Genomic DNA, 12,641 nt, shown 5'->3' with positions numbered 1-12,641 from the left:
AAAAAAAAGGTACTTATGTTTTCGATTTGGTGTTCTGATGGCTAGGTCCCCCCTGTAGTCACATTATTTCATTTTGGGTACACAGCAACCAGATTACATTTATGGCCATTTGCAGCATCTCAAATTCATATGACTGTGATTTACTTTTTTTTGGTCAGAAATAGCTCTTTACTTCCAGTTTCCAGCAAAATTGTCCATTGGATTCAGTTTGCTGAACAATCATTGCTAAAAAAAAAAAATTGGAAAATTGGTTTGGTTACATGACTGGCACATGACCGGAATTCTGGGCTCATGTATAAATCAAGGAATACCTGTAGTATAGTTTCACTGTCATTGGAAGGAATAGTTCTGTGTTGGTCAGAATACTGTTGGTATCATCTGGCCAGTTCTGGGTGTTTTATTTTAAGAAGCATTTGGGGGGAGGGGAACTAGAATAGATTCAAGGAAGAGCAACAAGGATGATCTGGGGACTGGTAATTTGAATCTTCCAAGGAGACATTGAGGGGACTGGGTTCATTTAGTTTTGAGAAAAGATGGCAGAGGAAATACGATAATGCTTTTCAAATATCAGAAGAAGTTTAACATCTGTTGTTCTCTATCATCCACAATACAAGCTCTAATCTTAGATGACCAGAAACCAGATTCTAGCATACCATTAGGAAAAACAAATATATCTCAATGGTTTGACAGCAATACCAAAAGAGGTAGTAATCTCTTCTTAGAAACTCCTGGATGTATTCAAGGAGATGCTCGACAGCCAAATCTAAAGATGGTTTTATTTGAATTCTTGCAAGAAACTGGAGTTGATGGCACAATTAAGTTTTCCACTCTCTCTTATGATGGCCTGCTCTTCTATCCAGCAGAATGTCCCTGCTCCAGCATCTTCATTCATTGGGGAATCAATAATGCTACGTTCAACTGCTTCCATAAAGCACCTGATAATTCTTGGAGCAAATTAACTGACAATTAACCACATGAATTTAGTGAGAATTAAGCATATGTGTACTAGGTGATATCAGAAAAGGAATGGATGAGAATTGTTTTGCATGCTCACTCCCGTTTACATGGTTGAGATGGGTCATAACATTGTTCAACTTGGCCCTGGACCAACAAAATTGTGATGATGGTGAAAGGAAATCTGTGATATTTGACATTTAGAATTCACCCAAAATTATTTCTGATCTCTGAACTTTATGTGATTGACTGGTTTAAGTAACTTTAGAGGTTGGTTGCTGCTAAACAGTTTCCAGAGGGATAACTGTCTGTTGCAATTAAAAACATCAGAGAGGTCTTGGTGTCTTAAAAACTAACAGAGAAATTTTGATGTAGTACTCAATAAATATGTTAATAGTTCATCTAATTCAATTTGGTATTAAAAATTTCATGACTCTTGAATTTTTTATTGTATGGCTCTCCTAGTATCAGTATAAGTAAAATTTCCTGAGGACATATTGGAGCATGTCTTGCAAAGATTAAACATTTTAGTTGAGAGAAACTAAAGTAGCGATTTAACATTTCTGATTTGTAGAGTAAAGATAAAGGCAAACTAAAAAAAAGTATGGCTTTTGCTCACGTAAAATTGGAGTAATTTCAAGACAAGTTAATCTTGATCAGTTCCACAAATGTCAAACTTGCAAACTTTATACCATTGAAGAAAATATACAAGTGCAAACTTGTCTACCTTCCAGTTGCCCTTCCCATTAATAGTAAGAACAACTGTAACATAATGGAGATCAAATAAAAGATCATGATATGATTGAGAGAATACTATCAGCAACCTTCTACAATCTGTTACAATATGCAAGGACTACTTTTTGTCTCAGATAATTTTTTCTTTTGTTGAAAAAAACATTTGTTCTGCAGATGCTCCCACTACACACACATACACAAGTGCGCATTTGCACACACACCCATCATTCCCTTTGTGCATTCTCTCTCCCTTCTATCTGAGGTCATATTATCCTCTTAGGGTTTAATCTATCTGTAATTACGCTCTGTAATTGCAGGGCAGTTTCAAAGCTGATTTTACTTCCCAGTTTTCATTTTCATGGATCCTGAGTCCCATCTGTAAGTATATTTCTAATCATCCATCAGGAAACTACAAGAAGGTCAAGAAACAATCTCCTAGGTTGACACTGCTGTATTAGAAATCACTTCTGAGGACCAGCAAGTGACAGAACACATGCCTTGCTTGCAGAAGAAACTAAATTTAATTCCTGGAAGAACCTCCAGTTGAATAGACCAGAGTAGAGATCCTGGGTAAAATGGACCCATAATACCTTTTGGTATCAGAAAAATTCCCTGATTCCAAAGAATGTAGTTTTATTCAGGATTTGAGTATGAATAACCAGCTGGGTTAACTAAAGAAAATAAGTTTTGCTAATAAATGTATAAATTAATGTAACTATTTCAATTATCTTGTTTCTTCTCTCATCTTGAAATTTGTGAGGTTTTATGATACCCTTAGACTAAATTTGAAAAATGGACTGGGAAAAACAACAATGAATACAGCGTTTTTTAAAATTTTACCTTGGGTTGTACTCAAGATAGTTCCAGATTGTAATTATTCTTTCTGAAGAATATATTTATTAGGTCACTCATCTCATAAATGCAACTGTGGGTAGATAACAATATATAAAATAATTTTAAAAATTAACAAAGAGTAAAAAGCTATAGTGAGCACCAAGGATAAACCTCAACAGAACTATCAACAAAAATCTCTCAACAGACCATCTAACCTCCCAACCTCCAAACTCTGGGACACTTCCAATTATTGAAGAACTGGAAGTGTCCCAGTTCTTCAATACTATATAAAAAGTCTGGCAAGGTCCAGAGCAATCTAATTCTAGGGGGTGCAATAAGGTGTTTCAGAATATAGGTTTCACAACAAACATGCATATTTGTGAATGTGAATAAGTAGATTTACAGAAACAATGGGTTGAATACTTTAGTCTCAATTTGTATTCCATATATTTGTTCAAGAGGACAGCCAAGAGCAGGGATGTTAAACTTGTGTCATCACAGTGGCATCACATGATGTATCGGGACTTTTCTCCTCTTTCATTAAACCAGTCCTGGGCGTGGCCAGCACATGATGCATCTAGCCTGCAGGCCATGAGTTTGACTGCCCTGGCCAAGAGGATCACTAGGTCCACACATTCATGTCTACAGATGAGGAGATCAATGGTGATCTATGAATTCAGTTGCATACCAATTCAATTATTTTCATGTTTAATTCCTTTGTTCAGAAAAACTTGCATTTGGTATGCTTTGTATATTACATTTTAAGTCTATATGTCTATATGTTTTAGTACTTTTGCATGTTGAAGAACAAAGCACTCTGCCGAAGGGTAACTCCCATTGGTTTTGCACATTAGCAATCTTTTAAAAATAAGAATATTGAATAACTGGCTTTCTTTCGCATATAATGGAGAAGACCTACAACCTGCCTTTGTGGTGTGGATCAGAACACAGACAAAACATAAGAAACAATTTCAGGCAATGGAAATACTTTCTTCCATAAATTCACTCCATTGTACCTGGTTTTCTGCTCTCTGCACTAGAGAAAGGAGGAACTAGAAAATATGAGTCAACATGCTTCTTTTTTAAAAAAATATCCACTAAACATTTAAATAAACAGGTGCTGTTATTCTCCACTTCAAAGGCTTTGTTCCATTAAATAAGCGAATACAGTATAACTCAAATCTAATTATATTTCTATATTTGATGAAACTGCTGTAGACAACTCAGGTTCTGCCTTCTGAAGGCAGAGAAGTCATGACTCTTTTGATTTGCATGATTAACTTTTTATTAATATCCACGGTTTTCTTCGTTTGTTGAAATATTGCTTCTCCAAAGCCATTTAGCTGACTATTGCTAATAGGCATTGACATTTTATAGCACGACAATTGCAGAAGCTTAGTACATAGTAGAATTCTATCATGGATGTTGCTCATATTTTAAAGATTCATTTTTCTTATACTCTTAACCAGCAACTGGTTCCCGTGAGAATCAGACCTGACCCAAAAAAGTTGTTTAGCTTGGGGATATGTTTTTCCACTCTTCATTGCCCCTTTAATAGTCATTTGAATTGAATTCACCAGAGTTTGTGTTTTCTTGAATCCTTTTACTCGAGAATAGCTTTAGTCAGGGGTGGGATTCCACCGGTGTAACAACCGATTCGGTGATTGCCCCCGCACACGCTCCCCATTTGAAAAAGCTCTAGTACTTATTTTCTACAGCAGTCCCTGTGAATAAAACAGCTGAGGGGCGGCAAACTGCTCTGCCCCGTGAATCAGCTATGCTCTAATATACTTGTTGCAGCGAACCGGTTCTCTGTTAGCCGATCTTCGAAGCAAGGGGTTCACCCGAACCAGTCCAAACTGGTAGAATCCCACCCTTGCCTTTAGCCCTGGTGAACCAAACTAGGAGGAAGGAAAGGCTGTGTGTATCTAATCCTCTATGTCAGAGGTCTCATTCTCACGACCCACGGGCCAATTGCGGCCCGCAGGACAATATCCTGTGGCCCCCACCGTGATATGAAAGTATAATATTAGTGCGTTCTCCATGTGTCGCTAGCTGGCTAAACACTTCTATTTGCGGCCCAGCCTCACCCAGCCTCTGCCTCCAGCGGCCCCCAGGTAAATTGTGTTTGAGACCCCTGCTCTATGTCATTGCTTTTCAAATATAGCAACATTAAGAGGTGTCCATTTCAATTCCCAGAATTCTCCAGCCAGCATCTGGGGAAGTCTAGTCCAAACATCTTAAAGTTGCCACATTTGAAAAACAGTGTTCTATATTATCCAAGGGCAGCCTTGAGGAAACAGAAAGCAGTGCCTCCATTTTTTAGATGAATGAAGGAAGGGATATCTTCCTTCATTAAAGCTGAATGTCTGTTAAATTCAAATTTAGATAATTGCCATAATTGATGCTATTTGCATTAATTAATAGGTTTTTGCATCATTATATAATTAATATACATAATTTGAATCATTATATAATTGATATCCTACATAATTTGAATCATTATATAATTGATATCCTACATAATTTGCATCATCATGTAACTGCAAACACTTTAAACTGAGACAAATGACATACATTATGTTAATTGTCCAGACGGTCTCAGAAAGAATAGCCTATCTGTTATATGAAGTCCACGCTTATTTTTCCCCCTGGTGCATCTGAAATCGCCATAAAATCAAAGTTTACTGTAGTTTTACTGGTAGACAAAAATGCACTGCCAGATTCCTTAGCAATTTCCGACACATCTGGGAACTCTAATCTATTTTTCTGTCAAATTTTGACTAGGTTTCTTCAGAAAAGACATATTTCATAGAACTAGTTCTGGTCCTCAGTCCTCAAGGAAAACTACATTCTGTTCAACCAGATGCCTCTTTGTATAACTGCCATCACAACATTGCTAATATAGTAGGATTCTGGCAAGATTGGCAGTTACTCCTAAGCATTCTTATAGGAATAGCAGTTGAAAAACAGCTTCTATACCTTTAAGGGTTGGTCCATTATGCTAATTACTTGCCAATTCTACCATGAATAAAATTGATGTGTTGGGCTACAAATATTATAATTCCCATTCAATCACATCAAGACCTGTTGGCCTGATGTTTGTATATTTACCAAATGTAGGCTGTTTAATGCAGGTACAATAAATGAAACATCTTTTTTTTTGTTTCCTTATGACTTTGTTAGTTTTTTAAATGCTGAAAGGATATAGGTTTCAGATTTAAAAAGAGAGGAAATAATTTCTTCCTATGATCTTGTACAAATAAAGATTTTTTTCCCTAGAAAAAGCAGGTAGCTACTGACCTAGAAAAGTCTGAATTAGTATTGAATTGGTCAAATAAAGGGAAACAACTATTTTCAAGATGTTTGGGAATTGTTTTGAACCTCTAACAGGTTATATTTGAGTTGGATCAAGAATGTTGGATCAAGAATTCATATCCTACTAAATTATTGTAAACCCAGGTTTTGTCTGGATGATGATGATATGAATGTATATGGCAACTCGAAAACAAGCATAGGAATGGCTCAAGGCTCATTATTTAATTAGGGCAATCATCGGAATCCTGACAGTATATGTCACCCAACTCACATTAATTCTGGGCAATTTCTTGTTGTTGGTGTTAATTATTCTTGGAAATAATAGTGAGCTATTTCTCAGTATTGGTTGACATCCACATAGCAAAGATCATGTGAGTGCTACTCTTTGCCTCTAGACATTTCTTTTGCTGATCTGCTAGCTGTGAAGAATAATAACTGCATTTATTCTTATTTTCTTACTTTCAAGTCGAAACCTCCCTCCTCATAAGGTTGAAATTCTGTTGTCACATTTTGGTAATCATGTTTCAAGGGGCTTTTGAGGGATGAAATAAAGGTACTGAAGGCATTGCAGGTAACTCAGGGCCATAGGTTGTCCAACCTGGCTTTTGAATGTGTTCAAGAGATTAATAAACTCTTCAGGTGTAATATAAATTGTACAGAGTAGCATAGATATTCTCCTCCTCCAGTTTTACATTCTCCTTATTTGGCACCATCTCAATGATGCTTTCAAAACACATTCTGAACAACTCTCAGATCCTCGTATGGTTAACCCAGTTGGGATTCCATAATTATTGTTCTTTCCTATACCATCCCTTTACTATCACCACTCTTTCCTTGTGTGTGTGTGTGTGTGTGTGTGTGTGTGTGTGTGTGTGTGTGTGTGTGCACGCATGTACCTTGCTTGAATGGAGGCAGCTTTAGCCTGCAAACTTTGGTGGTGTGGCTTTGTGTGCTGAGGTTGTGAGGATAGAGGGTTGTGGGTGCAATGTGGTGATGGGTTATTGTAGCTTCTCCTGGCTCTTGAACCAAAAGCAGGTGCACATGGACCAGAAGACGAGGAGTTTGGTACAAATTGCTACACCACTGAGTTTGCAGGCCAGAGCAGCACCCCATCCAGCTGCGATTCCTCTTTTTTTCAATCAACATTTTGAATGAGGAAATGGCACACACATCACCTATCAAGCCAGAATGAAAACTCTTCCTCTGTTCTCCCATGAAAATGGTATTCATAATCTATGAGGTTCTGCTGACCAGGTTGCCTTTGCTTTGTTTTTTGTTCCACAGGCTATGGACATGCAGCACCTAGCACTGATGGTGGGAAAGTCTTTTGTATGTTCTATGCGCTGCTGGGAATCCCACTCACCCTGGTCATGTTTCAGAGTCTGGGCGAGAGGATCAACACCTTTGTGAGGTACCTCCTGCACCGCATCAAGAAGTGCCTTGGCATGAGACAGCCAGAAGTATCAATGGCCAATATGGTCACTATTGGATTCTTCTCCTGCATCAGCACCCTTTGCATTGGCGCTGCCGCATTCTCCTACTATGAGAATTGGACCTTCTTCCAGGCCTACTACTACTGCTTTATCACCCTCACCACCATTGGTTTTGGAGATTATGTGGCCCTTCAGAAAGAACATGCCCTCCAGACCAAGCCCCAATATGTGGCCTTCAGCTTCATCTATATTTTAACTGGGCTGACAGTCATTGGGGCCTTTCTCAACTTGGTGGTGCTCCGGTTCATGACCATGAATGCTGAGGATGAAAAGAGGGATGCGGAACATCGGGCGCTGCTCACCCGCAATGGACAGGCCAGCAGTGTACATACTACAAACACTACTACGTCCTCCACCGCTGCTGCATTAGGGGGCATAGGGGGCAGTGGAAGCAGCAGCAGTAGAGGAGGACTCCGAAATGTTTATGCTGAAGTTCTCCACTTCCAATCCATGTGCTCCTGCCTCTGGTATAAGAGCCGGGAGAAGCTGCAGTACTCTATCCCCATGATAATCCCCAGAGACCTCTCCACCTCTGATACCTGCATGGAACAGAGCCACTCCTCTCCTGGGCATTATCCAGAGACTCCATCCAACAGATGCTTCTGCAACACTCAGCGTTCAGCCATCAGCTCAGTTTCCACAGGACTTCATAGCCTCTCGGCCTTCCAAGGACTTATGAAGCGACGAAGTTCTGTGTAAAGACTAAGGAGCCCTTTTAAAAACTCTTCTTCACTCCTGAAAAAAAAAAAAAGGCAGGCATGAAAACCCTGGTGGAGATCAATGGCAATGATACAACTTAGAATTTATAAAAATCATTTAACCATAAGATGGGAGGAAGAGCATGCGCCTGAGGGTGTGCACAATAAACTGATGGATCAGGCAGTGGGTGGGTCATGAAGGGCAATCTCCTGGGGAAACTGAACCACCTGAGTCTCTAGATCAAGAGCCAGTAGTGGATTCTGCTAAGTTCTTCTGATGATCAAGAAGGGAGAAAATTCAAGTTGTCCTTCCAAAGGTCTGGCCACACTAAGTTGTCTCTTCTCCCCAAGAAGGAGGCTCGGCACACCTGTTGCTGGTGGAAATTTTAAACTTGTTTTGCAGCAACTCCACAAAATGTGAAACTTGAAAATAAGGCTTTGCACCCTTGTAAAAGTGCGTAGAAAAGGGTGAGGTGGCTATCAAATTGAGTGTACACATCTTAATTTGTGCCAAGGACTGATGGAACAACCTTACATTTCAACCCCCCCAAGCCAGTCCAATAAAGTGGGGTGAAAGGGGAGGAAATGATGTTAAGTACAGATTTTTTTTTCTCCCTCTCTGTTTATTTTATTCCTTCTTTTTCAAAGGGAAAGGAGAGGTCTCCTTGCTTGCTTGCCACTGAAGGGCCATCCATAAAGGGAAAAACCTTTATGTAGGAGAAGTTAGTAATCTTATAGAGGATGAAGAACCTGTTCCTGATTCGTTAATACACAAAAGACACAGTAGCTTTTGCTACATGGTTTGGGCCAAATATCAGCAAAAGCATTCATTGTATTCCATTCACAAGTGACATTTATTACTCTACCATCCTCCAGAGTACAGCCCTGTGCAAAGCAGTATCCCATTTGTATTTCTGTGTTCATGTGTACACAACAAAGCCCATATGCTCTTTTGCAAAGCTTTCACACATGCATATCCACTCTCAAAATCTTGCCCAACTCCAGTTTCCATACTATCCCTAAATCCCATTGAATAGATTTCAAAAATGTCTTCTATATTTTCCCCTTTCTAGACCTTTCCCCTATTCTCATAGGCTCTGTTATCCCAGAAAGGAATGCCATTATGGTATACTTCCCCGTCAAAACCACAATTTTTGAGTATGTGAAATATTTAACTTCTTCACAAGTGTGACAAGTTTGTAGCTCTAGCACTGTCTTGGGTTAGAAATCTTTACGCCAGGGTGAAGCCAGAGTCTGATGCGATGTGAAGGCAGAGCCTACTCAAATCTCATCATTTCTCTATAACCCAAATTTCTATTCTCCAAGGCTGTGCAATGTCCTCTAAAAGTTACTGCATTTCTACAAATCAGATGAGGGCAGTGTATCATGGACCTCACTGCACAACCCCAGTTTGCTAACCTGGATATAGCTAACCCGGGAGAGTTGATTGAATTGGAAACCAACCATTCAGTCTTGGATAATTCGTTATGGCTTTAAGAATAATCCACATGTTTGTTCATAGGCTAGGCCAGTATTTCTGTCAATGATTGTAGAAGGCAAAAACATATGATGATATGATGGAATTGTTCACTGGACGTCTTTCATCCATAATGAAACAATGCACAGTGAAAGATTATTGTGGAAAAGATGAGGTTTAAATTCTTCTCCGGTGATCTCTTTCTAGTGTTCAGAGGATTCATTAGAAGAATACTTCAATTGCTGATTGAAATACGTAATCCAGCCTCGTTCCTGTCCTCCCTCCCCTGCCCCCCTGCCTCTCAGTTTGTTGCTTTGTGTCTTGAGGGCGTCAAGCTAAGGAAAGCTAGCGGGATTTATTAAAGAAATCCAATATGCTTTTCACCTCCTGATGCAATTGTTAGTTCATAACCTGGGGAAATTGCTTAAGCAGAGTTTTCAAGATCTAAAACTAGTGAATGAATTTTGCTACTCTCACTAACTATTTTCCTATGATAGGGAACACATTCTGTGATTCCTCTCATATTTCTTCAAATGCTAGGCCATCCATTCTAAAACAACTCTAAGGCTGGTCACAGTGATTGGAGATGGGCTCAAAAAATACTCTAATGGGAGCCATAACTAAACATTTGTATTAATTGGATATTTTTTTTCCAGCAGAGCCCCAAGAATATACAATAGGATCCTCAAAGCAAGGATACTGATGTATATACAGTATGTTGTTTATCTTTAAACATTGATCATTTAAAATTATGTATGACAATAACTAGGCATATGTTAAACCCATGCAAAAGGGAATTTGGAGGACTGAAAGATGAAGTTAATTGAAGGCTCCCCCTCCCCCAAACAACTTATCTTTAAACAGAAGCATAATTCTAGATTTCCAGGGAAATCCTTGTTTCTATTCTTCCCATTTTGGAGGGGAATTCTTAAATTCAGAACCATCCTTAAAATATATAAATAGGATCAAGTTTGATTCTAGTAAGGGTGGCAGAATGAAAAGCAAACAGATTGGATCCATGAATGCACCAACCTGCCTTCTCTTAGCAGACAGTAAAAAGGGGAAAGCTACATGAGAACATTAACCCTTAAGTTATGTTCATTTGGCTGCATTAGCAAGAGATAGACAAAGATGTGTGACTTCAGCTAACAGTCACACCCAGTGCTGTCCCTGTTCTCTTCCTTTCTGGGACAGATTTTGCAGAGAGGCTCACAAAGCAACCAGGCTTTCTGGCTCAAATGGGCTCTTGCATCAGTGAGCAAATTAGGCTAAGCTGGTCTTAGGCTAAAGCTTTTTTTATTATTGTCATTCCTGCTCATGTGACCTTAGTATTAGAAGCAACCAGCACAGCATCACATTGACAAAAGTGTGAAGCCAGGGCTGGCTGGAGGGCTGGATGGCAGATGAAGGAGTTGACGCTGGTTGAGAAGATTGTAAGAGGCACCCAAGATTAGGAAAAGTTCTGAAGGTCCTTGCGATAGGAGAACATGTACTAATATATCTGGGTTCAATATATTAAATAATATATTATATAATAATAATAAATAAAACTCTCTGACCCATGCACTTTGAGAGTGCTTCAAAATGAAACCAGGATAGAAAACATGAACAGAAGGTTAATGTTTGTGGGATTACACCATCACATTTGGCTACCAATGATTCTCCAACTAGCCATCAATGGTAGACTACTGAGAAGAAAGAGGTGAGAAGTTAACATATCTAAAAAGAAGAATCATTTCTGAAGTTACAATAGAAGAGAATATCTCTAGCACAGGGTTGAGCTGTGAAGTCCTTGATACTCTTTGAGCTTGATGGCTTGCTTGCAGAGATTTCATTATCCATCTAGGCACCAATTTACTACCTAGATGGGTAATGATGTAGATGTAATCAAACAGCCTCAAAAAGCACCAAGGACTCCACATTTCTGAGGTTAATATCGCTATCACTTAATTCTCAGCCCTTGAGGCGTCTTCTTTTTCATCCTAAATCCTAGATAGAAAGGTCTTGGCAATTCATACCTCAAAGAGTTGTCTTTTTTAAAATGTTTACATTTCTATCACATATTAATTGGTTGAGGTAAGACATGGTTAGTTAACCAGGGTCAGACATGGTTAATATTTGGATAGGAGAACCCCTGAGACTTCCCACTATTGTAGGTTAAACAGGAACCTGAAAAGAATTCAAGAAACTGGCAGTGGCAAACCCTTTCCATGAGAAAATTACTTAGAGGTCTCTCTGCATCCACAGGGATCAAACTTAACTTGAAAAAACTTTATTTTATGGGGCCTACATGATACCCAACATTTTATAAACAGAACTAACAGAGGCTTCACAGGATGTTACTTTTCACATTGAAAGCTTTAATATTTCTTAAGCTTTTAAAAAAATATTAAATTGGATGCTAAGGGAGATCAACCTGGGCACAGAAGTGCCCATTAGTAGCTTGTTAGTTATTTCTATTGTTTTCTCTAAGACTAAGTAGACATGGAAACAAACTCAAAGATGGAGCCACTACTCACTATTGGTAAGCAATAGGCTGCATATTGCTCTTGAATATCTGATATTTCATTCTTCTGACTGCTGCTTTTAGAGGCACATTCTATGTTTATAGAGCCTAATTTATTCCATGCCAAAAAAAGGTTGCGTTCAGTTCAATCCATGCTGGTGTTCTCCCTCATTCTGGAGAGGGCTGTCTGCTACCCATCATAAAGCTGGTAGCACACATTACCATGTAAGGTACTTTTCAAAATTAATGTTGCGGTGTACACCTAAAATATTATACAAAAATATGTCATATTCTCTGCAGATATTGGTAAAACACATGTATCATGTATGTGCATCCATCAAGGAGAACCCAGGTTCTATGTATACCTGCTAGCAAACTAGCTTTTATTGCAACCTTTATTGCAATGAACGTTCAGTAAGGCTTCTGAATAAGATAGGCACTGTGCTTCTGTTCATTAGTCTATATGGAAATGTATAGGAACAATGTGGCACATTTTGCCTTAACACTGGCCAGAGTACAGGAAGCAGGTTACGTTATCCAGAAGCTGGTCCAGAAAACTCTAGTATATGAATCTTTCACTTAGTTTCATTAGCTGTTTTGCCTGAAGGATATGATCTTCCTCAGCA

General features: G+C 38.9%; 1 protein-coding gene across 1 annotated transcript in view; it reads left to right on the top strand.

Moving 5' to 3' along the window:
• KCNK3 (potassium two pore domain channel subfamily K member 3) overlaps window positions 1–9,632 on the top strand; it is a 103,989-nt gene extending 94,357 nt beyond the window's left edge. The window contains exon 2 of the mRNA XM_087959941.1: window positions 7,126–9,632. Within this exon, the coding sequence (XP_087816067.1) occupies window positions 7,126–8,033 (908 nt within the window). The 3' untranslated portion in view covers window positions 8,034–9,632. The remainder of the gene's footprint in view (window positions 1–7,125) is intronic.
• Window positions 9,633–12,641: the final 3,009 nt, after the last annotated feature.

Source organism: Notechis scutatus, chromosome 1, assembly GCF_049901735.1.
Source record: "Notechis scutatus isolate UNSWTSFEM ecotype Mainland chromosome 1, rNotScu1.2, whole genome shotgun sequence".
Classification (NCBI taxonomy): Eukaryota; Metazoa; Chordata; class Lepidosauria; order Squamata; family Elapidae; genus Notechis; species Notechis scutatus.
The sequence above is the reverse complement of the archived record's forward strand: the minus strand, read 5'-3'. Positions and strand labels throughout refer to the sequence as shown.